At 45.7% G+C, this 26,367-nt stretch overlaps 1 protein-coding gene across 1 annotated transcript in view; it reads right to left on the reverse strand.

Moving 5' to 3' along the window:
* The window catches only part of LOC126101522 (GAS2-like protein pickled eggs), a 274,515-nt gene that overhangs the window by 232,368 nt on the left and 15,780 nt on the right, over positions 1 to 26,367 (reverse strand). Inside the window, exon 2 of the mRNA XM_049912164.1 lies at positions 10,303 to 10,496. Within this exon, the coding sequence (XP_049768121.1) occupies positions 10,303 to 10,482 (180 nt within the window). The 5' untranslated portion in view covers positions 10,483 to 10,496. The remainder of the gene's footprint in view (positions 1 to 10,302; positions 10,497 to 26,367) is intronic.

The raw sequence follows: 26,367 nt of genomic DNA on the forward strand, positions 1-26,367 counted from the left end.
CACTACCGTCAAAACAAGCACAAACGGTTCAAATGGCTCTAAGCACTATGGGACTTAACATCTGTGGTCATTAGTCCCCTAGACTTAGAACTGCATAAGCCTAACTAACCTAAGGATATTACACACATGCATGCCCGAGGCAGGATTCGAACCTGCGACCGTCGCAGCCGCGAGGTTCGGGACTGAAGCGCCTAGAACCGCTCGGCCATATAGGCCGGCATTTACGATAAAAAGAGGACGTATATTTATTGCATACTGTCATACCCTCCACTGTAAGCATGCTGTACTTTTACAAAATCCTAATTTTTGAAAGTTGCATTTATTTGTATATGCATATTTCTAGGTAATAGGAGTTCTGAAGAAGGCCCATTTACATGCGTTGAAAGATAGGTCAAGAGCTTTTGACTACCACCTTCCGCAACTGGTGGCTGTTGTTATTACTTATACTATATACACTGAAGAGCCAAAGAAACTGGTACATCTGCCTAATATCGTGTAGGGCCCCCGCGAGCACGCAGAAGTGGCGAAACACGACGTCGCATGGACTCGACTAATGTCTGAAGTAGTGCTGGAGGGAACTGACACCATGAATCCTGCATTGCTGTCCATAAATCCGTAACAGAACGGTGCAGTCTCTTCTGAACAACATGTTGCAAGGCATACCAGATATGCTCAATAATGTTCATGTCAGGTGAGACTGGTGGCCAACGGAAGTGTTTAATCTCAGAAGAGTGTTCCTGGAGCCACTTTTCAGTAATTCTGGACGGGTGGGGTGTCGCATTGTCCTGCTGGAATTGCCCAAGTCCGTCGCAATGCACGCTGGACATGAATGGGTGCAGGTGATCGGACAGAATCTAGACGTATCGGGGGTCCCATATCATTCCAACTGCTCACGCCCCACACCATTACAGAGCCTCCACCAGCTTGAACAGTCCCCTGTTGATATGCTGGGTCCAACTGGGTCTCTTACAACTTCATCAGGTGGTTACAATTTGAAACGAGACTCCTCCGACCAGGCAACTTGTTTCCAGCCATCAACAGTCCTATGTCGGTGTTGACGGGTCCAGGCGAGACCTAAAGCTTTGTGTTAACGGCACACGAGTGGGCCTTCGGTTCCGAAAACCCATAACGATTATGTATCGTTGAATGATTCGTACGTTGACACTTGTTGATGGCCCAGCATTAAAATCTCCAGCAACTTACGGAAGGGTTGCACTTCTGTGACGCTGAACGATTCTCTTCAGTCGTCGTTGGTCCCGTTCTTGGAAAATCTTTTTCAGGCCGCAGCGATGTCGGAGGTTTGATGTTGTATCGGTTTCCTGATATTCACGGTACACTCGTGAAATGGTCGTACGGGAAAATTCCCATTTCATCGCTACTTCTGAGATGGTGTGTCCCATCGCTCGTGCGCCGTCTATCACACTCAAACTCACTTAAATCTTGATAACCTGCCATTATAACAGCAGTAACCGATCTAACAACTGCGCCAGACACTTGTCTTCTATAGGCGTTGTCGATCGCAGTGCCGTATTACGCCTGTTTACATACCTCTGTATTTGAATTCGCATACCTATACCAGTTTCTTTGGCGCTTCAGTGTACAGGGTGGTTCAAAAAGAATACCACAACTTTAAAAATGTGTATTTAATGAAAGAAACATAATATAACCTTCTGTTGTACATCATTACAAAGAGTATTTAAAAAGGTTTTTTTTCACTCAAAAACAAGTTCAGAGATGTTCAATATGGCCCCCTCCAGACACTCGAGCAATATCAACCCGATACTCCAACTCGTTCCACACTCTCTGTAGCATATCAGGCGTAACAGTTTGGATAGCTGCTGTTATTTCTCGTTTCAAATCATCAATGGTGGCTGGGAGAGGTGGCCGAAACACCATATCCTTAACATACCCCCACAAGAAAAAATCGCGGGGGGTAAGATCAGGACTTGGAGGCCAGTGATGGAGTGCTCTGTCACGGGCTGCCTGGCGGCCGATCCATCGCCTCGGGAAGTTGACGTTCAGGTTTCATAACTAACCTTTTTCGTAGGACTCTCCATACAGTTGATTGTGGAATTTGCAGCTCTCTGCTAGCTCTGCGAGTCGATTTTCCAGGGCTGCGAACAAATGCTTGCTGCATGCGTGCTACATTTTCATCTCTCGTTCTCGGCCCTCCAGAACTTTTCCCTTTGCACAAACACCCATTTTCTGTAAACTGTTTATACCAACGTTTAATACACCACCTATCAGGAGGTTTAACACCATACTTCGTTCGAAATGCACGCTGAACAACTGTCGTCGATTCACTTCTGCCGTACTCAATAACACAAAAAGCTTTCTGTTGAGCGGTCGCCATCTTAGCATCAACTGACGCTGACGCCTAGTCAACAGCGCCTCAAGCGAACAAATGTACAACTAAATGAAACTTTATAGCTCCCTTAATTCGCCGACAGATAGTGCTTAGCTCTGCCTTTTGTCGTTGCAGAGTTTTAAATTCCTAAAGTTGTGGTATTCTTTTTGAATCACCCTGTATATAAGCCTCGTGGTACAGTGGTTCTTCCTGGTCGGAAATTAATCCTACATCACGACATTTGACTTACAGCAATTATTGTGGCGTGGCCCCTGCTCGCCAGCTTGCTGGCTAGCAACATACGAGGCGTCAGCGTGGCCCAGCTCAGGCTGTAAACATTAGCCGAGGACCAACAAGGGAGTGGCCGCCACGGCGCTCCCACGTGCACAATCACCACGCTCGGTGCGACTCGGGAAAGGTCGGCCGAGCTAAGGAGCTCGGCGCCTAGTAAGCTGTGCCGGATGACGCAGAGCACGGCTGTGGGATCGGCGCGCCGCAGCTGATGAGACAGTTTCTGTCCGAGGCTGTTCCCGGCCTGCTCTGTACACCGCCACCGACAGAGGGGGTCACTCCGCTAAGGGAGTAGAGGCAGAGCGACCCGCATAGTTCCTGGATAACTGCACGAAGACTACAGGGGGGATAAATCTTTCTCTCCGTTGTCATTGTCGCCGCAGTTCTGCGCAGTAGGATCAAAAGAGTATCCCGACACATGAGGGAGTGCGGTCAGCATAACGTCAGTTTATTTATCCCTGCATATGTTGTTATTGTTGTAGTTGTCGCCCCCAGACTTCAGTATGGTGTGATGCAGCTCTCCACTGCAGTCTATCCTGTGCAAGCTTCCTGATTTCTGGGTAACTACTGCAGCCTACATCCACTTGACCTGCTTACCGTGTGTGTGTGTGTGTGTGTGTGTATTGTGTATTGAACCGGGGACCTAGGAACGACGGAGAGGCTTCGGCCCGCCGCAGCCCGCAGTGGTTCAGAACCAGACAGGCTACAGCAGTCGACTCATCTCACCGTCTCCCCACACGGAACCCACGGTTATTGTGCAGTTCGGCCCCCAGTGGACCCCCCCCCCCCCCCCCCCCTGGGAACCGTCTCATTCCAGACGAGTGTAGTCCCTATATGTTTGCGAGGTGGAGTAATTATGGTGTACTCGAACGCAGAGACAATGTTTGTGCAGCAATCCCCGACATAGTGTAACTGAGGCGGAATAAGGGGAACCGGCCCGCATTCGCCGAGGCAGATGGGTAACCGCTTTAAAAACCATCCACAGGCTGGCCGGCACACCGGACTTCGACACTAACCTGCCGGGCAGATTCGTGCCGGGGGCTGGCACGCCTTCCCGTTCGGGAAGCGGACCGCGCGGCTAGCCGGGCGGGCCTGCTTACCGTTGTCAAACATTGACATCTTGCTACAGTTTTTCCCATTCCAGTTCCCTTAGTTAACAATCTGACGAGTTCTTCACACCTCAGGATGTGTCTTATCAACCGATCCCTTCTTTTATTCCAGTTATGTCATAATTTGTTTTCCCCAATCTGATTCATTATCTGCCGGCCGAGATGGCCGAGCGATTCTAGGCGCTACAGTCTGGAACCGCGCGACAGCTACGGTCACAGGTTCGAATCCTGCCTCGGGCATGGATGTGTGTGATGTTCTTAGGTTAGTTAGGTTTAAGTAGTTCTAAGTTCTAGGGGACTGATGACCTCAAAAGTTAAGTCCCATAGTGCTCAGAGCCATTTGATTCATTCTCTCTTTATCGGTTATCCGATCTAGTCACATAATTTTCAACTTTCTTCTGTAGCACTACATTTCAAAACCTTCTATTGTCTTCGTGTTTAAGTTGTTTATCGTGCACGTTTTACTTCCGTACAACCTATACTTGACACAAATTCACTGATATTATAAACGATTCATTTGTTTTCAAAATGTTACATACACAGATATCAATGACGCATGAATGGAATCTTAAACTCAAAGAAGTTGCATTTTACATTCTGCAAATGTGCTAAGAGTGTCCCTCTAGTCACACGAGACATGTCCAAGCGCCACACAAGTTTGTTCCATAGCTTATGCAACAACATCCGTCAGTACTCATTACAGCAACGTTGATGTGTTCTCTGAACTGCTCCAGTCGTTCTGGTTATGGGAGTACGTAAACACGGTTCTTATTGTACCCCCAAAGGAAAAGGTCACAAGGCATCAGGTCGGGGAACACAGCCAAGGCACCAGGTCGGGAAACACAGCCACATCACCTTCGCCACTGCGCCCTGCCCAGCGACGTGAAAGCTCGTCGTTTACGTAGCGGCGAATGCCGGTGCTCCAATAAGGGGGTGCTCACACCTTGTTGGCAGATGAAATTCTAGGAATCAGCACTCAGTATATAGGCGTAACAGTTACCCATCACAGTCTTCCCTCGGAAGAAAAACGGCTTATACACCTTCGTCTGTGACGCTACACCGAAAACCATGACTCTCACCCACAATTTGATGAGGATTTTGACTGCCTCCACACTCTCACATAGTGGCGATTAACACTTCCCTATAAATGGAAGGTTTCGCCATAGTTCATTATCAACTGGAAGGCGAAATGTTCATCCTCAATTGCTTCCTACATTGTGTTGCAAAACTGAAGACGCTAGGCATAACCTTCTGTTTCTAACTGTTGCACTAGCTGCAGACGGTAGGGTTTGAAATGTAACCACCATCGCAAAAATCTTTCTCAGTTTGGTGCAGTACTCAAAGTTTCTGGTTTACATGGACTGTGCCTTTTTTCGGACTGCATATGAAACTTTCCCTCCACAACTCCAATTGGCACACTTGGTCGACTGGTACATCTCTGTTACAGAGACAATCACTGTCCGGAAATTGTTGATACCAATACACAGTGCTCTGTTTACATTCTGGTTGTTTTCCATAAATCCTTCTGAATGCACACTGCACTGTTGTAACAGGGAAACGCCAACCCGCTACAACATTTTCTTCCAATTGTCGCTATTTTGTCAAGGCACTGCACTCATAATGCCAGCAGATGGGCACAATGCAAATTTGGTTGGGGTTGGGTTGTTTGGGGGAAGAGACCAAACTGCGAGGTCATCGTTCTCATCGGATTAGGGAAGGACGGGGAAGGAAGTCGGCCGTGCCCTTTCAAAGAAACCATCCCGGCATTTGCCTGGAGCGATTTAGGGAATTCCACGGAAAACCTAAACCAGGATGACCGGACGCGGGATTGAACCCTCGTCCTCCCGAATGCGAGTCCAGTGTGGTAGCCACTACGCCACCTTTCTCTGTGCAAATTTGGTAACCTTACCGTTCTATTCATGTATTAGTTATATTTATTCAAGTCTAAACACGAATAAATCATTTATAGTAGACCTGTACCTAAAGAAAACACATTTAAATTTACATCCAATGTTAACATATTTCTGTTTTTCGCAAATGCTTTTCTAGCTACTGACACTTTGCTATTGCTTCTGGACATCTGCCGCAGCAGTTCTCTGCTGCGTAAACAGCAGAACACATCCACTACTTCTAGTGTCTCATTTCGTAATCTAATTTTCTCAGCCTGATGTGATATCTTTTGACTAAATTCAGTCACCTTTTCTTAACTTTTATTTCTCTTCATGTTGCAACCTCTTTGCGAGATACTATCCATTCCAAAAGTTCATGGCTATGTGTTACACAATTACAGTGTTATCGGGAATGTTCAAGGTTTTTATTTCTTGGCCTAAACTTCAATTACATTTTCAGATGCCTCCTCGGTTTCGTTTACTACCTCCTTACTGTAAAGATTGAATAACAGCTTGGAGAAGCTACAACCCTATCTCACTGTCACCTCAACCACAACTTCCTCTTGTGTCCTTAGGCTGTTTTAACTGCCGTCTGGTTTCTATACAAGCTGTAAATAGCTTTCCGCTGTCCACATTACCGATGCTACGTTCAGAATTTCACAGAGCGTGTTCCAGTTAAGATTGTCAAACGCTTTCTCTAAATCTGGAAGTGCTATAGACGTTGGTTCAGTATTGCCTCAGATCTTCCTACGTTTCTGCAGAACCCAATAAAAGAAGAAAGGTTATCATGGCACTTATAAAATTATAGAGACGAGTGCAGAAACGGACACGAAATTCATAACTGCAGTACAAATATGAAATTGACAAAACTACGTCAACATTACATGAGAACAGAAACTTATATCGGACGGTAGCTATATGCCTTTCAATGTACTTGCAAACCACGTTGGTCGTGGGCACGCAGGGGCAGCGATCAGTCTCCTGCTGCTTTCATTCGCTAATCGGCATTCTTTAACGAGTCTTGTACACTGACGAAGCACGCAAAGTTACGATGTTGTTGTGGTTAACATTGTACTTGGATACCTATTACAGTAAGCGTGGTAATTTTTTACTATTTTTAATGTTTAAATAGTTTCAAAAAATGTACGTTTTTTAAATATTGCTGGAGGTTTTCACATTATTTGAAAGTCAATTTTCCTGTTTGTTTCCATAGATCGGATAGTGACTGTTGGTCAATCGAAACCGTTATTATCTAGTTACTACTACACTGTACTGGGCTCAAGACCATTGCTTTTATAACAAATAGTACGGATTGCTGCGCCTCCCTCAGCTGACGATGTCAGATCCTACGGCTTTACTAAGTACCGATGACACAGGGTTCTGCAGACCGCTCCATCTGTGGGTACCGTGCACGACGCACACACCCTGCGCCAGCCCAGCTGGCATTTTGGGCTGCCGCGTCTCTGTGTGGCCCGCGCTTCGGCACCAGACGGCGGCGGAAATTAAGCGCCGGCGCGCTGGAATGAGCGCCGCGAATGCAGTCAGGCGGGCAACGAGGCGTTCGCAAGCGCCCCGCCGCTGCCGTGTCCAATCTACCGCTCCTCTTCATTTACTCCGGTGTGAGGATGGGACGTCTGTGAAATCCGCGAAACTTTCCCTAACTGGCGAGAAATGAACGCAGTCTGCTCCTCCAGCAACGATATTTGACTGTTTTAACCGGCAAGCGCTTTTTAGGCCGAATACATTCTGAACACCTCATGATGACAGTGTGTTGCTGTAACTCGAAACTCTTATTACGAAGTTGTTCCTTTTCCTTTCGCCTACCTAATAACGGATAATGGAATCATTTTTAGTTTATTTAGTTTCTTATTATTTACTTGCAATTTCACTCACTCCTACGATTGTGCGAGTTACGTCTTTACTGCAGAACTTTAGCCAAGAGTACACGGTTGTTTCCTCGCTCTTTCACTGCTTCTTACGCATCTTTCTCTGCGAACGCTTTGACGCAAATTATATCATCTCACTTACGTCACGCGCAATGCGAATTCAAAAACGCATGCCTCTCAAAATTTTCCTTTCCGGCCACCGATTCCTTAGCTGAAAAATAGTCAGTTCAGGGTGGTCATATCGACCCTAAAGCTTAATAGCTATCTGTAAAAGCCCGTATCACCTACCTGTCTTTACGAAATTCTTATGTCGCGAATGCCACTCCAGAACCGTCGTATTGTGGCGTAAGGTTCAAATGGTTCAAATGGCTCTGAGCACTATGGGACTCAACTGCTGTGGTCATAAGTCCCCTAGAACTTAGAACTACTTAAACCTAACTAACCTAAGGACATCACACACATCCATGCCCGAGGCAGGATTCGAACCTGCGACCGTAGCGGTCGTGCGGTTCCAGACTGTAGTGCCTTTAACCGCTCGGCCACTCCGGCCGGCGCGTGACGTAAGGTTACCTGGTTCCCTCGTAACAAACTTCAGCAAAAGCTAAGCAGAAATACTTCACTCTACTTTCAAATGTGCTTTTACAAAGGAAAAGGAATATTGTCCTAATGTAATTGTCGTACACAAGAGAACTGGAGTTGAGAAGCAGCTGGAACAGCTGAAAGTGACCAAAGCTGCGGTGGCGCATGCACAGAATGTGTGGCTCAGTTAGCCCTCTTTTAATAATAATATATCGTAGATTCCTGAACAGAAAACTGTTTGTTGCTTCGAAGACAGTATAGGTCACATTCGTCTACAAGAACGCAGCAGAAGTGATCCAAGGATCTACAATATCTTTGACATCCAACTGATCTACAATCATAAAAGATATTCTGAGCTCATATGTAATGAGATATGTCGAACAAAGGTATCTCCTCCATGCCAACCAGCACCGATTCCGAAATATCGGTCGTAAGAAAGCCAACTCGGTCTTTCCTCCCACGACATTCTGAAAACCACGGTTCAACGAAGTCAGAGAGATACGGTATATCTACAGTTCCGAAAAGAATTTTACTCCGTAGCATGCAAACGCTTTTCTGCTGCTGCAAGGTATGAATCTAAATTTGCGACTGCGTTGAGGATTTCTCGGTAAGGAAGGCGTAGTATGTTATTTTGGATGGGAAGTCATCGACAAATCGTCCTCCGTGGATAATGGAGAGCACTATGAGTGATGACACATTTCCCTCACTCACGTACAACCTCACAGAAATTCCGAAAAACTTGTGCTATCTGACGCTTGAAGATAGACGCCAACTATCCTAGGGAAATCTCGCAAAGTTTTCTCATCCTTCAGTTTTGAGTTTAAATGAGGTATCTACCTACCCCATGTACCATAGCACCATGCCTATCGTTTCGGTACGGGCCACGAACACAAGATCAGACTAACTACAGAGAGCATAGAGGCACTTAAGCAGCAATTCTTCCAGAATACCCTAAGCGCATGTGACGATAAGAAACCCCTATGTTTGATGCAATGGAAAGTACCCTCTGACATGGGCTTCATAGTAGCTTACAGCCGGCCGATGTGGTCGAGCGGTTCTAGGCGCTTCTTTTTTTTTTTTATTCACCAAAAACAGTAACAAAAATGGCTACAATGAAATGACATAAATAAGGTGACAGATAATTGCAGTCATAAATTTCAGCATTCAAAAAATGAGTCTTTAGCAGTAGCACAATTTAGCACCTTCAGTGTCACCTTCAACTGGTGGCAGTTCAGCATGCACATTTTCTTCTTCTGCAGCCGGTTCCTCATCATAATTTCCCAGACCCAAATTAATCATTCAGTAAATCCTTGATGTGTGTTCCTTCCAGGGTAAATTACATGGACAGAAGAGAAGTCCGGAGCAGCGACATCGCAATATATTTCACTGCCTTGTTATTTTTGTCAGTTACAGCCTTCTAAACACATCTACAGGGAGTTCAAGATCTTCCTTTATATCAGACACCAGGTGTTTCTCGCCATATTCTTGTATCTGCTGTACTGCTGATTTATTTTTCGTGTGTGACTTGCAGGTGAGGTTAGGGTCGGGAACGTGACCCAATCCATTCCCTCTCTACTAGAAATCCAGTTCCTAACCTATACCCATTCGGTTGAAAACAATTCGGAGCATGTTACCATATTTCTTATTGTGATTCCGATATTTGAGTATTTTCTCGAATTCATTTTCCATATGCATCTTGTATTCAATATGTTCATCGCTCCCAATATTGCTAAAAACATAACTTGTATATTTGCCCATTAACCAAATCACTGCGTTATTTTTTGCCTGAGGGTAGTATTTCAAAATTATTTCACAATGCGAACCAAACTGCGATCTCTGTTTACGTTGCTAAGCAGAGATGTTCAGTCCGGAACCGAGCGGCTGCTACGGTCGCAGGTTCGAATCCTGCCTCGGGAATGGATGTGTGTGATGTCCTTAGGTTAGTGAGGTTTAGGTAGTTCTTAGGGGACTGATGACCTCAGATGTTAAGTCCCATAGTGCTTAGAGCCATTTGAACCATTTGTAGTTTAGAGTGTACGGATGCAGATCCAGAATGCACATCTTGGCTACAAAGTTTCAAGAAGCAGTATTAAGCGAGGCATCCAGGTACACACTACAGCCTCCTACGTATCGCTATATACTACAGCCCAGAAGAGTTTTACTGACACCGCTACGACAGTGGTGAGTGCGAGCAGACGTACCTTGCAGAGCGCGACGCCAGTGTCGAGGCGGTCCATGAAGTTGTGCACGCTGATGCAGAGCTCCGGGTAGAGCGTCTGCAGCCACTCGGCGAGGTCCTCCTTCATGGCGTACAGGTACTCCTCGCTGGACTTGAAGGGCCGCAGCGACCGCGAGTCCCTCAGCACGGGCGTCACCTCCATCGCGAGGCCGGGCTCTGCAACCGACGACAAGCAACCACTCAGTCACGTCCACCTGTGTGCCGACGCGAGTAAAATTGGACAAGAGGGAAAAACGCGCTGCATTTCTATGGCAGTACAGTCGTGCTGCATACGACTTGCTTTTATATTAAACATTTGCCAAGAAGATAGATAACAAAACTAGTTATCAGTATTTTTGCCGCGCTAAAGACATAATCTAATTCTTATCTGGTGCAAACTTCTGGCATATGGGCAGACGCAGACAATTTCACAGAGTTTCGCAGTCAAGTTGAAACGTAAGCGTTACTTATTTCGTTTCATAATCGAGAAAAGGTCTTTCGCGGAAATAATTCGATCGAAATATTGTAGCATTTTTTGCAACCTCATTATGGAGACTTGGAAACTCTACTTGAGGGAAACAATTTAGATATATTGGACACTTTTAACATGTAAGGATTTTTCATTAAAACAGAAATAACCCTGTGGGTAACCAGTTACATTTGCACATGCACAGCAGCGCTTTCAACTGAAACGACAATCTCTCTCGAAAACACGTGTAAGGCTGGCAGTGTCCTCAAAACGTTTAAGAAACTATCCTCGTAATTCTTTCAAGGCCACAATGAATTCCAGAAACTTTGCGTTTTCTTTAATGGTAGTGATCTTAGGGAACTGGATTGTCTTCTTCAAGTGTGTCCCTTCTACAACGCGTTATTCTTTTTAAATTCGGCTCCGTCAAATCAGAAAGAAGTTACTCTGAAATGTATTACTGTGGCCAGTGAGCAGCCAAGTCCATTTAAAATGCGAACACTGCACTCCATTCCGAACGTTCTGATTTTCGTTCCTGCGCTCCCTTTGACTTAACCTCCGTACTCTGCAGTAACATGTGAAGTCTCTGTACTCGTCGTTCCGCTCCATTAAAAAGCGTTGCAGCTAAAAATGGAATAATGCGTGCAACTTCACAAATTTTACTATTCGTACTGCCAGTTTCTTATCGTGCTCCAGGCATGCAAATTTAACACAAAATTCTTTTTGATGTACAGAATAAAGAATACCGTCTGCCGGTCGGTGTACTTTTTTACTCTTTCATTGTCAACTAAATCTTTAAATTGTTTCTGCACCGGCCCGCATCTCGTGGTCGTGCGGTAGCGTTCTCGCTTCCCACACCCAGGTTCCCGGGTTCGATTCCCGGCGGGGTCAGGGATTTTCTCTGCCTCGTGATGGCTGGGTGTTGTGTGCTGTCCTTAGGTTAGTTAGGTTTAAGTAGTTCTAAGTTCTAGGGGACTTATGACCACAGCAGTTGAGTCCCATAGTGCTCAGAGCCATTTGAACCATTTTGTTTCTACACGGTATTGTAGCGTCGTTTCACAGCAAATATGCGAATTGAGAATTCTTATCCCTCTCTTCCGTCATTTCTATTCATTTCGAAGAAATGCGACGACAGTTCGCTGGACTGCTTCCTTTTGTGCAAACATTCGCTGAACCTGTCAACATCCTTCACGACACGAACAACTAGCGAAGATTAAACAACGCTGACAGCACAGTTCTGCCGAACTCAGAGCACTGTGCCGACCGAAAAACGCCGCAGCGCAATGCCAAATGAAATGTCGCATGTTCTGGGTACTGCCGAATAGGACCGAACAAAGCCGAGCGCGGGTCGCACTAGCTGCAGCGTGCAGTTTGGCGCGCTGCGTCCGGCCCTCATGTAGATAAATCACCTTCTCCGTACTCTCACACGAAATTAGTTCGCGCCTGCAGATAGACCACCCAATGGTACGCTGCACTCAGAGAGCAGCGATTCCAATGAACTCGTGTCACAAATAGTGTCCATGTTGCGCACTTGCAATGCGAGTTAAGAACTTGGACAGATGCTCTGTCCCATAATACGTGTATATTTTCTGTATGTCTTGCAGTTTCCATGCTGCTGTCTCCTCAAAACCCAAGGGTACTCGTGAGTAGCGCTGCCCGCCGGCCAGACGGGACGCCCAGCTCGCCGACCAGCTGCCTAAAGTCAGAACCGCAGGCAGTTCTACGGCGAGAGCCAGCCGGCGATGAAGGCCACAGGGCGATCCCGAGCGTCTGTTGTATGTCCACCTGAAAGCGGACTCAACGCGTACTGTCAGGCTCGAGTCAAAGCACATTTTCTAAAAGACAGAGGGGGTAAAAGGATACGTCCACGAGACACGAGATGTCAAGACTCAATGAACAAGGGACTACTTGCCAAGGCAATGTGTGCCTTCTAGCAATGGTTTTCTTGGCAGTTCTCTACGGTTTTTATACACTGATAAATGAGCGCAGCAGTTCAGAAAGTTGCTTAAACACACTACTGGCCATTACAATTGCTACACCAAGAAGAAATGCAGATGATAAACGGGTATTCATTGGATAAATATATTATACTAGAACTGACATGTGCCCGCATCTCGTGGTCGTGCGGTAGCGTTCTCGCTCCCACGCCCGGGTTCGATTCCCGGCGGGGTCAGGGATTTTCTCTGCCTCGTGATGGCTGGGTGTTGTGTGCTGTCCTTAGGTTAGTTAGGTTTAAGTAGTTCTAAGTTCTAGGGGACTTATGACCACAGCAGTTGAGTCCCATAGTGCTCAGAGCCATTTGAACCATTTTTGAGAACTGACATGTGATTACATTTTCACGCAATTTGGGTGCATAGATCCTGAGAACTGAGTACCCAAAACAACCACCCCTGGCCGTAATAACAGTCTTGATACGCCTCAGCATTGAGTCAAACAGAGCTTGGATGGCGTGTACAGGTACAGCTGCCCATGCAGCTTCAACACGATACCACAGTTCATCAAGAGTAGTGGCTGGCGTATTGTGACGAGCCGGTTGCTCGCCCACCATTGACCAGACGTTTTCAATTGGTAAGAGATCTGGAGAATGTGGTGGCCAGGGCAGCAGTCGAACATTTTCTATATCCAGAAAGGCCCGTACCGGACCTGCAACATGCGGTCGTGCATTATCCTGCTGAAATGTAGGGTTTCGAGGGATCGAATAAAGGGTACAGTCACGGGTCGTAACATATCTGAAATGTAACGTCCACTGTTCAAAGTGCCGTCAATGCGAACAAGAGGTGACCGAGACGTGTAACCAGTGGCACCCCATGCCATCACGCCGGGTGCTAAGCCAGTATGGCGGTGACGAATACACGCTTCCAATGGGCGTTCACCGCAATGTCGCCAAATATAGATGAGACCATCATTATGCTGTAAACAGAACCTGGATTCGTCGTTGAGTACACCATCACAGACGCTATGTCTGTGATGCAGCGTCAAGGGTAACCGCAGCCATGCTCTCCTAGCTGATAGTCCATGCTGCTGCAAACGTCGTCGAACTGTTCGTGCAGATGGTTGTTGTCTTGCAAACGTCCCCATCTGTTGACTCAGGGATCGAGACGTGGCTGCACGATCCGTTGCAGCCATGCGGATAAGGTGCCTGTCATCTCGACTGCTAGTGATACGAGGCCGTTGGGATCCAGCATGGCGTTCCGTATAAAGCCTCCTGAACCCACCGATTCCATATTCTGCTAACAGTCATTGGATCTCGACCAAAGCGAGCAGCAATATCGCGATACGATAAACCGCAATCGCTGTAGGCTACAATGCGACCTTTATCAAAGTCGGAATCGTGATGGTACGAATTTTTCCTCCTTACACGAGGCACCACAACAAGGGTTCACCAGGCAACGACGGTCAACTGCTGTTTGTGTATCAGAAATCGGTTGGAAACTTCCCTCATGTCAGCAGTGTTCCTTGAAAAGAACGTCGTCTTCCCTCCGGCGATTCCCATTTGAGTTCCCGAAGCATCTCCGTAAAACTTCCGTGTTGTTCGAACCTACCGGTAACGAATCTAGCAGCCTGCCTCTGAGTTGCTTGTATGTCTTCACTTAATGCGACCGGGTACGGATCCAAACATTTGAGGAAAACTCAAGAACAGGTCGTACTAGCATCCTATATGTGGTGTCCTTTACAGGTGGACCACTCTTTCTTAAAATTCTCCCAATAACCGAAGTCGACCATTCGCCTGAGGAAGACCAAGAGATGAATACACGAAGCAGATTCAGAAGGTTGTAGGCTGCAGTAGGTACTGGGAGATGAATGAGCTTGCACAGGATAGAGTAGCATGGAGACCTGCATCAAACCAGTCTCAGGACAGAAGACCACAACAACAACAACCACAGTTCTCACAAGCTAGTTCGATTTCATATCTCTTTGCAAAGTTACGCCCAGATATTTAAACGAGTTGACTGTGTCAAGGAGGACACTACTACTGCTGTATCCAAACATTAGCAGGTTTGTTCTTCCTACTCACCTGCATTAACTTAAAATTTTGTACATTTAGAGCTAGCTGCCATTCATCACACCAACTACAAATTTTGTCTAGGTCGTCTTGTATCTTCCTAAAGTCAGTCAACTTCGGCACATTACCGTACACCACGGCATCTTCAGCTAACAAACGCTTATTGTTGCCCACTCAGTCCGCCAAATCATCTATGTATATACAGAACAACAGCGGTCCTATCACATTTCCCTGGGGCACACCTGATGATACCCTTCTCTAAGATGAACAGTCGTCGTCGAGGACAACAAACTGAGTGTATTAATTATCGTTTAGTATTTTTTCACTTGGTTGCGGCATTTCCGTAACAAATAAAGATATTGGGAGCGTAAGCCGCAATAACGTATTTACATTGTCACATAGTTTTATTCTGACTGACAACAGTGTTTTGGACCAGGCTATAAATACTTAAGAATTTCTTCTCACAAACTACTTAAGCTCTTTTGATTAGTACCGATGAAAAACAGTGTGCCCATTATCTGTCCCCACTAGGAAGAGAATCTCCGGAGGTCACACCACCGAATGACCAGCTCTTTTTCGGTCCACTTAAACTACACTACTGTCCATTAAAATTGCTATACCACGAAGATGACGTGCTACAGACGCGAAATTTAACCGACAGGAAGAAGATGCTGTGATATGCAAATGATTAGCTTTTCAGAGTATTCACACAAGGTTGGCCGGTGGCGTTGTTTAGGTCGATGGCAGTGGTGGTGATGGTGGTGGTGATAGTAACGAGAGAAGCGGGAGCACACAGTCTGCTTCTCTCTATCAACACGAGCTTTATGACCCCATCCGAAGGACGTAAAGCCATCAACAGTGTCAATGCCTTCATTCGACGAGACAACGCGCAGGGGTTTCGGAATTGAGACCAGAACCTCGGCGTGGACCATTACCTGCACGACACCACCTCCTCTCCCCTGTGCGCAAGTGAAAATTTTGGCAAACGTGGGACGACATGGAAGTAGACACTACGCCAGTCCATGATGACTGATAACTTAAAAAAATGTAACTTCTATCAGGATCCCCCGCATACATATAGAAAATAAAGCAAATTTAGCGAGGCAACCGACGTGGATCGACAGGCAGCTAGCGAAGATCAGAAGCGCCCCAGTTCACGGCAGCGAGGGCAATTACCCGGCTCTCAGAAGCGCACAATCATTATTCTGTATGGGCGATTTCCAACTTCGCTGCCGCTCCGAGCTGCTTGAAGTAATCAGAACGGCAGTTGGCAAGCGAATAAATTTCACCACTTGAGAAATTATCCTTCGCAAAGCTAGTTTCACATTCCCAGTAGCTACAACGTCAATCTGCGTATGCATATTCCTTCAGCTTTCGAAGAGAACGGTGCTCTCTCGAAAAAGTACAGCAGACTTAACCCAGAATCCTCTACGTCCCTCCACCCCCCCCCCTTCTCTCTCTCTCTCTCTCTCTCTCTCTCTCTCTCTCTCTCTCTCTTTCTCACGCACGCACGTCACGTCAGACAGCCTTATTACGTAGCATACGCTCTGCACGTTTGGTATTATGAACAAGAACTCAGATAAAGAGCTGCCTTTTCCAAACCGAAATATTCATAGTGCGCCCTCCATTCGATAAACAGCAATTTTGTTGCTTGTTCTGTAAAAATCATTATATTCTAATTAAAACTACTGTTCTGTTTGACAGTCAGTTTTGCTGACGAAAGTCAAGTTTACAGATTGCAAAATGATTTAGGCCTGATATCTGTATGGCGTGAAAGACTTCACTTGACTCTAAGCAATAAAACGTGTGATCACTGAGAAGAGTCTTTTAAGCATCAGTTATACGATACGTCCCACAGATGTAAAGGCTGCCGATCCCACGAAATACCTAGGCGTTACAATTACGAATAACTTACAGTGAAAAACCCTCATCCAGAAAACGTTATGGGAAAGGCGAACCAAAGGCTGCATTACTGGCAGAACATTCAGAAGATGCAACAAATCTACTGAACACACTGTCCAAGCGGTACTGATTGGTCAGTGTAGGCTCATTAGCACGAAATATCGGGGATTCCTACCATATTTAATCCTAATCATCTTCTATCCCTCAGCAAAAAGAGTCTAGGAGAAGGACCTAATAATAGATGAAAATTTAATTCGACTGAGCACGTAACTGCAATGTGCAAGAAGGTATTAGCATCTCTCCGTGATCTACAAAAATCTTCACCTAAAAAAGAAACTTGTACAAACACTTATACTTGCAGTTGCTGATTACGCGATGTTATCCTGCAAATCCTTTCTCGGGAAATCTCACTGAGCCTGGAACTGGTTATGAATACCTTCGTTCGTTACATCTGTGATGTTCGACTCTTTGAGGTCTCGACGTGAATGGGATCATCTAAAGCGCGGGTCGCCTCAGGGGATCGTTGATCTTCTTGATACACGTCGATGATCTGCCACTAAACACGACAGAGTTTTTCTCCAGATCAGAGAAGAATTATTGCGAAAGACGAACAATGTAATGTAAATGATCTAACAAATAGGGTACCTAATAATACCAGCTCGGTGGCTTTCAGAGAACAGATTAACCCTTAACCACAACAAAAAGCAATGTATACCGTTTCTAGCACGGAACTCTTCTAAAAGCGAATCTGTATTGTCCCGAATTTGTCAGTCAGCGAAATAGGCCATTTTAAATTATACATAAGGGGATGGAAGGCTTTTAAGGAACAGCTAGGTTCAAGATCATTTTCAGAAACTGAACGTTGCCATTCCACTACAAGAATGATCTCCACTGTATCTGACACTGAAACGCGAAGGCTTGTTTACCTTGCGTTATCTTCTGTCTGTTTTCTCGTATGATGTTACATTGTGGCAACTTTCGTGCACTCACGGGCGCTCAGACTGATCTGCGACGTCAGTTCGCAAACTTCGTGCAGACCGTTGCTCAGGTTTCGCGCAGTACTAACTCTGCCGCCCCTGTACAGGGCATCGTGGAACTTGTTGTTGACATTTGCCTCATTCAGAAGAAACTGCAACATTCACTCAGTGAGCGCTATGCGAAAAGACGATCTATACTTGGGTAGCAATTTACTAAGCATTATAGAGAAAATTCACCAAGTCTCGTTTTCAACACGTTTCGAGGAGAACCGAAAAACTAAGTAATAAATCGCGAGTCTTCAAATCTAAGTTGAAAGGTTTCCTTGTGCCACATACTTTCTATCCTGTTCAGGAGTTCCTCGCACTGGTTGTCAACTTTTCTCTGCAATGTGTTATTTATTAAAAACCCACGCACTATTTTTTGTGTTTTATGAAGAGTTTAGTTCATGTTTTTTTATAAATTTTCTAATCCGCATTCTGTAAACTTTGTATTGCCTGGTTGCACGACCAAGAAGTTTTGATTCTCACTGTCTTACTGAACCTCACGAATATATCTAAATATTTATTCCCTAACATTAGTTGCTGGTCTCAAAGCATAGGGTATCAGAACACGACTGTGCGAAAAGTAAAAGATGTGCAGTTAAATAACACACACGAGTGGGTGGAGCAGCTCTGCTAGTTTCCATTCGTTATAACTGCCTTGGCGTAGATACACTACAAGGCATTCCTGTCTGAAAATGTAGACAAAAATCCGCCTATTGCTAGACAAACCGGTGAAAAGGCGTCGCTCCTACATGAACAGTTCGTGTCATTCACTTCCACCATATCACATGCGGTGCTCATACTGAGCACCGGCAATATAAGTTAAAAACTTGGGAGAGACGCTCTATATATTGATACGCGTCAGTTTTCTATGTCTTGTAGTTTTCGCACAAATCTCTTCTCCATCCCCCGAGATACTTTCTTAGTAACAATATGTTAGTGAAGAAATCTCAAACTTAGGGAAAATATGATAAACCGAGATGAGAGTTCATGAATATCCAGCCGCCCAACGCTACTGGATTTCGAACGTCGCCGGCTTCTCACTTACCGACGCAGCAGCAAGTTACGACGTCGAACAGCTTACACAGCGACACATGCCTCATCAGGCGCGAGTTATTGCCGTCGCGGAGTACCTAATTGGCATTACGGAGCTGCTGCGTGCTCTGTCCACCTGAAGATGCCGCGCTCGCGGCATCCGAAACGCGGTACTTCGGCGCGGTGGCTGCGCTTGTTTACGGTCAGCCGGCGGCCCTTTTACGGGAGCCGGGCGGCAATTAGCCGGCGACATCCGCGGAACCCCTGCCCTCCGGCTAATTAAGCCGTCTCCCACTCGCCACGCCAGCCGCCGCCGCCTCGTACAAGCCCATCCATTATCTCTCGCGGACGGGACGGTCCTAACAATTTTGCACCTAACAAACAGTGTCGCTACCCTTCACAGAGCCCATTCCGTTTTACGTCCCGTCCACCGGTCATCGACAAATTGGGCTAACGGGGAACCAGCTGTACACCTGGCGTTTCCCTGTACGTTACGCCTTCCTGGGAACGGGGCAATGCGTGACGCTGTGTTAAGTGCCGAAGAGTAGGTAAACAAGTGCAGTCGTTGTAGATTACACAACAGAGACCGAGGACGTATCCAGAGTGTCGGCTAGATCCATTAGGAATAGTTTTCGAGAAGTGGGGCTACGACTGCCGTCTGCTCGCCTTCTTCTCGAGAGCGATCCCCACGGTTGTCGTCCTCACACTGGGCGCGTTCCCCACCGTGAAGCAGGCCGAGATTTGCTGCCGCCCCGCTCTCCAGCGGCACTTGTCGGCTGTATCTGGCTCGCAAATCACACAGTTTGCAAAAATGAGTTCGCGAGTTCGCTATTAAAACTCACTTCCTCCCTTCTCCACACGCCAGCCGAGTCCTTCTGGCTGTATCATACACAAATAAAAGACAGGAAAGTTCCCTTTCCAGTCACTGAAAAAATAAGCATTTAAAACTTCTGGTACAAATAGTGCGACACGTATTTACAGTTGTCTTCCATATGAGATAAAAATTCACAGTTCTCACTTCTTAATAAAACTCTAGATGTGAAGTAGAAGACTTTAAACAAGGAAATGCAAAATTTCCTACAGCAAATAGTGTTAGCTCCCTTGTAGATAAACCCAAAAAATTATTTACTTACTGCAATATTACTGTTAACTTTTGGTGTATGCATGCGTTTAGACGCATGTGTCAGCACACAATCACACAGAATGTTTCTAAAAAAAATTACCGACCGCACGGTCTGCAAAGCATTTTGAGTAAATAAATATTGAAAAGCAATCGAATTAGGCAGAGACGCAGAAAGTAACCTAGCAATTCGTTGGTCTATGTTCCCTGGCATGTTCATAAGGCCGAACAAACTCAGTTCTGAGGGAGAGTGCTCTGTATACGTGACATCCAGTATTACATAATATAGTGCTGTTAACGTAATAACAAATGTACAAGGAGCCGAATAAAATTACATTTAACTTTTCAGCCATCCTCTACGCTACAGTGAACTGCTGTCACGTATGTCTACACTGAGGTCACTAAGTAACAGAACAGCGATATGCACATATACAGGTGGCGATGGCGTCGTGTACAGAAAGTATAAATGGGCGGTGCATTGGCGGAGCTGTCATTTGCATTCAGGTGATCCATGTGAAAAGGTTTCCGACGTGATTATGGCCGCACAGACTTAGAACGCGGAATAGTAGTTGGACCTAGAAGCACGGGACATTCCATTTCGGAAAGCGTCGGGGATTTAAATATTCCGAGATCCACAGCGTCAAGAATGTGCTCAGGCGTTATAACCGATCACGGGCGATTCAGTGGCCGACGGGCTTCACTTAACGACCGACAGCAGCGGCGTGTGAGTAGAGTTGTCACTGCTAACACACAATCGACACTGCGTAAAATAACCATAGAAATCAATGTGCGACGTTCGACGGACGTATCCGTTAGGACAGTGCGGCGAAGTCTGGCGTTAATGGGCAATGGCAGCAACCGACCGACGCAGGTTTCTTTGCCAGCACGACATCGCCTGCAGCGCCTCTCCTGGACTCGTAACCATATCGGTTGGAACGACTGAAAAGATATGGCCGGTCGGATGAGTCCCGATTTCAGTTTGCAAGAGCTGAGTGTGGAGCAGAACCACGGACCACGGTTGTCAAAAGGCACTGTGCAAGTTGGTGATGGCTCGATAACGGTGTGGGCTGTGCATACATTGATGGACTGGATCCTCTGGTCCAGCTGAACCGGACTGGAAATGGTTATCTTCGGCTGTTTGGAGACCATCTGCAGCCATTCAGGGCTTATGTTCCCAAACAGCGATGGAACTTTAGTGGATGAGAATGCACCACGCCGCCATGACAAAATTGTTCACGATCGCTTTGAAGAACATTCTGGACAATTAGAGCGAATGATCTGGCCTTCCAGATCGCCTGACATGTCCATCGAACGTTTATGGGACATATCTGAGAGGTCAGTTCGCACTCAAAATCCTGCACCGACAACACCTTCGTAATTATAAACGGCTATAGCGGCAGCACGAGTCAATATTTTTGCAGGGGCTTCCAACGACTTCTTGACGACTTGTTGACATGTCACGACGAGTCGCTGGGCAAAAAGATGTCCGACACGACATTAGGAGGCATCAGATGACTTTTGTCACCTCGGTATATGCCTCTGATGTTACGATATCCTGAAGGTTCTATCGCCAATATGCATTAACTGACATTTGATTACACCTAATCATACCGAGAACGATGTGTTTTTGATAAATCTTCAGTGCGCAGTAGCCTTTAAACAACATGCTTTCGTAACAATCAAGTTCTAATACGAAAACCACGGAATACGAAAATTCTTTTCCCGTCGACTTATTACAACAAATCGTACGATATACTATGCATTTTCAAGAAATTCTCATGTACTGGTGCTATGAGACAGATTACATTCGTAGGACGTAAGTTATAATGTAAAACGTAGTACCAAATATAGTTTTCAACCGCAAACAACCTAATCCATTATGTCGTCTTGCTAGTTCTGCTTGTGACGTAGCACGCGATCCTACATCTTATTGGCCAGGTTACCCTCCACGAATCAAAAATCTGACTTGTTGTTTTCTATCTTATACGATACGGTGCGACGTGGAACGTAAAGTCCACAAACGCTTTCACTTCCCGTGTGAGGACGGCTTGACGTAAGACAGTGAAGGGACGAACGGCGCAATGTTATGCCCAGTGGTTCGAGCGTGCACCGCTTCCGCCTGACTGAATCCCCTCTACAGAAATGCAAAAGATCAGGCTTCAGCTTCCCGTTGACGACAACGTCACTAGAGACAGAGCTGCAACTGGGACACGGGTATACAGGGAAATCGGCCGTGTCCTTCCCAAAGGAACCGTCCCGACACTTGCCTCAAGAGACTCAGAGAAACGACGGTAAAACCTAAATATGGATGACTGTAAGGCATTTCCACCGTCGTAGCCTAGAAACGGAGCATCATCATTAATTTATAAATAGCAAAATTCTTCGACTACTTTCAGTGTCTCATTTTCTAATCCATCTCCCCCCCAGCATCACCTGATGTAATTCGACTACATTCTAATACCCTGGTTTTCATTTTGTTAACGATCATATTGCAACCCTTTTTCAGGACACTATCCATCACGAATGAGCTCCAATCTCTCGGATTTTCCTGTGGTGGTCATGTCGCGAGACGTGTCGAATGAGGTAATACGCTGCACGAGTGTTCTTGCAAAATACACTCCTGTAACTTCAATATTAGAACTCTCCGCCATCCACAGACCATCTCTTATGGCACCTGCGACGTCCCATACATCCATTTAATTTACTTTTCTAACCTCTAATCTCGAGGCTACCCTATTATTTCATTAAATTATGTGATTACCTTCGGACATTAATTTAACAAATGTTTGAAGGATGAGAGAGAGAGTGTGGCGGGGGGGGGGGGGGGGGGGGGGAGTCCACGGATTGCATCACGACCTGGGAGGCCGTAGCCAACCGTGACGGCAACCCTCTGGTGCTACTTGAGGGAACACAGAACACTGCTGCCTGCATCCAGCACATTCCGCTGCCTTTGTTACACCGTCAGGAAGATACGTTCATCCAGTAGGTCAACGTCCATGCACACAACGACCGTGCTACACAAACGACCTCTCCAAGATTATTCTTTTACTTCCTCGAACAGAACTACACCAAATCTGACCCACAACGAGTATTTACCGAGCCAACTGCTGCAGTGGACTCCTATTTGGTACGATATTACCTTTGCGCCTCCTTCTCTCGCAACTTAGCGCCCTAGGCGTTAAGCTATACCAACAGGTATTGTGCAATGTTTATAATACTCTGAAATGCCGTAAATCACTTAAAAACGGCATACAATGATTAGCTGAACAGAATAGACAGTGTCTCTAAATGAGATTATAAGACGAAAATCAGCAGAAGTATAAAGAAGGTAATGGAATGTCCTCAAATGAAATCAGGCGATGCTCTGTCATGTCTGTCCGAAAGAACAGATACCACGCATATATATAGATATACGCATATATAAATATACTTGTATACGGCTTGACGGCCTTGGAGATCATTTTGTGCGGATGTATTTTACCTGCTGAACTCCTTGGGGAATGCAGCGTGAGGCTGCGAGCAACGAGTATGGTGGACAGGGCCCGCTACATAAGTAGTATCCGACAAGATATGAATTTGCGTGGGACGGAAAGCGTAAAGCGGGATAGAGGAAGCGTAAAGCGGGATATCCTGATATAATTGCGTAGGCTTCCGCGGCCAGAGTCAGTCGACGTAAATGTTTTCTGGGTATTGTACCGCGTCGTAATGTAGCAAACTACTGCTGCTGGAGAAAAACCAACGTTTCAGCCACGGTTGCAGCGGCCTTCTTCTGGGTCTACCATCAGTAGACCCAAAAGAAGGCCGCTGCAACCGTGGCCGAAACGTTGGTTTTTCTCCAGCAGCAGTAGTTTGCTACATTATGACGCGGTACCATACCAAGAAAACTTTTATGTCTACAGGTTATCCTGGTTCGAGTCCCGATCCGGCACAAGTTCTCATTGCTGCCACTGAGTTTATTTCAATGCCTGATTGCGGCCTATGCCAGAATTTGTTTCATTTCATCATGTAACAGATGAGTATCGCTATTTGGGCAGCAAAATAACGGACGAGGACAGAAGCAAATGGTTCAAATGGCTCTGAGCACTATGGGACTTAACAGCTATGGTCATCAGTCTCCTAGAACTTAGAACTACTCAAACCTAACTAACCTAAGGACATCACACAACACCCAGTCATCACGAGGCAGAGAAAATACCGGGAACCCGGGCGCGGAAGGCGAGAACGCTACCGCACGACCACGAGCTGCGGACAAGAGGACAGAAGCAAGGAGGATATAAAATAAATCTTTACAATCTCAAAAAGACGAATATCTATCACAAATTTGTAATCTTTTGTGAAAGTAGTGTACTTATCTGAGAATTAGCCTGATTCTGGAGTGAAACTTGGACAATAAACAGTTCAGGAAATAAGAGAATAGGAGCTTTTGCAATGTCGAGCTACCGAAGAAGGCCGAAGATTAGATGGGTAGCTCGAGTAACTAGTGAAGAGGTAACGAATAGGACAGCAGCGAAAATATGATTATAGCGCAACCTGGCTAAAACGAGGTGTCAATTGTTAGCACACAACCTGAATTATCAAGGCATCGCCGTTTTGGTAATGGGGGGAAGTGTGAGGCGTAAAAATTATAGAGGGAGACCAAGGCAAGCACTTGTGATGCACAGGTGAAAAGGCTTGCACAGGGTGAAATGGCGTGGACAGCTGCATCAGACGATTCCTCAGACTAATGACCACAACAACGACACTGCCAACATTGATTCAGACGGTTCATTTTTAGTTACTTTCCATATACCAATGGAAATACCGGTCCTTGACTTCTAAAAGTGTTATGAGAAAATCTGGAAAGCTCCTAGCTATCAGTTTTGATGCATAACTACGCAAGCTGAATGTGAGTTAATTATGTACACAAAAACCGAAATTTGTGAAGCAAGGAATATTACGGTCTGAATCATGTCGTCGACGTGATCATTAGAGACGCAGGAAGAGAAACTACTCTAGTGCACTCGCTGATCGAGCTAGGGAAAACACATAAAACATAATCTAGAGTGGCGGGCGTGGATTTGAACTTCACTCTTGCTGAACGCCCCACTTCACCTGGCCAACAGAGTTGAATTCACGCACTATTCAGTCGAGTATGTGGAAGTGTTTTGTAGTGTGTGGAAGTGTCCTACTGGTTTTTTTCCACTGGAAACAAAGTAATTCCCAGTGTCTAAGTCACCACCGACGTATGGCTGACGCAACATGTAAACTAGAGATAAATTTAATTCCGCTGTCGACTGCCGCCATCACGATAGTATCAAACGCATAACACAGCCTTGGATATTGGCAGGAAAATGCACTGGCAAAACAGATTAATGAATTCTTAAGACACAGAAGTTCCTATTCATTTCAGGGATTAAAATCAAATGCTGGCTATTCACTCGTCATACTTGTAACTCTTTTCTTTCCTTTCCTTATGAGCCCACGAAATAAGCAAACCCTTGCCAGAAATGAGATATCTGAAAATGTAGTTACGTACTGAGATACTAAAACGATGAAATACGTGTAATGTCGTTGCTGTTGTGACCTTGAGTTCAGCGACTGCTGGATGCAGTGCTCCACGCTTGCCCGCCCTTCTGCGAGCCTCCTTCAACCGTACATAGTCACGGCAACCTACATGCAATCGAACCTACTTACTATAGTCAACCTTTGGTCACCCTCTATAACTTTTATCCTTTGCCCCTCCACACACACTTTCCTTCATTATCAAACTGAAAATGCCCTAGTACGCATCTTATCACTTGTTTTAGCCAAGTTGTGCCACAAATTTGTTTTCTCCCCAATTTGATTCAGACATTCTTCATCAGTCGTTCGATCTACCCATCTGACCTTTGCCATTCTTCTGTAGAACTATATCTCATAAGCTTCGCTTCTCTCCCATCTATTCTTGCTTGAATTGTTTGCCGTGGACGTTTCACGTTCATAAAAGTCTCACACGCGAGAAATGTCTTCAGAAAAGACTTCCTAACACTTACATGTGTATATTCGATGGTAACAAATTTTCCTTTTTCAAAAATTATTTTCTCGATATTGCTAGCCCGCGTATCGTATTCTCTCAGCTTCGGCCATCATCACATATGTTGCCCGCCAAATAGGAAAAATTGTCTCTCAGTATCAGTGTCTCATTTCCTAATTTAGTTCCGTCAGCATTGTCTGAATTATTTCGACTGCATTCCATTGTGTAGACAGGTGCGTACTACCGAAACTTTGTACCAGCTGGACATTGCCGGGAAACTCATCACGTGTCCCACGGTACCCTTGCCTTCTTCTCACCTATCATCTGATTTTTCCAGTCAGTTACAGCATGGCAAACAGTGTAACGTGGTCCTCAAAACACTGTGCAACATGGCGTATCTTACATAATTGGCAATTGCGAAAGAATCGACGCGGGATGGAAATAAATTGTAGCATCGATTGAGGATTGAACTTTGGACTTTTGGGTTTGTATTGTGGCACTGGCCCACTTA

This window comes from Schistocerca cancellata, chromosome 9 (genome assembly GCF_023864275.1).
Source record: "Schistocerca cancellata isolate TAMUIC-IGC-003103 chromosome 9, iqSchCanc2.1, whole genome shotgun sequence".
In the NCBI taxonomy this organism is placed as follows: Eukaryota; Metazoa; Arthropoda; class Insecta; order Orthoptera; family Acrididae; genus Schistocerca; species Schistocerca cancellata.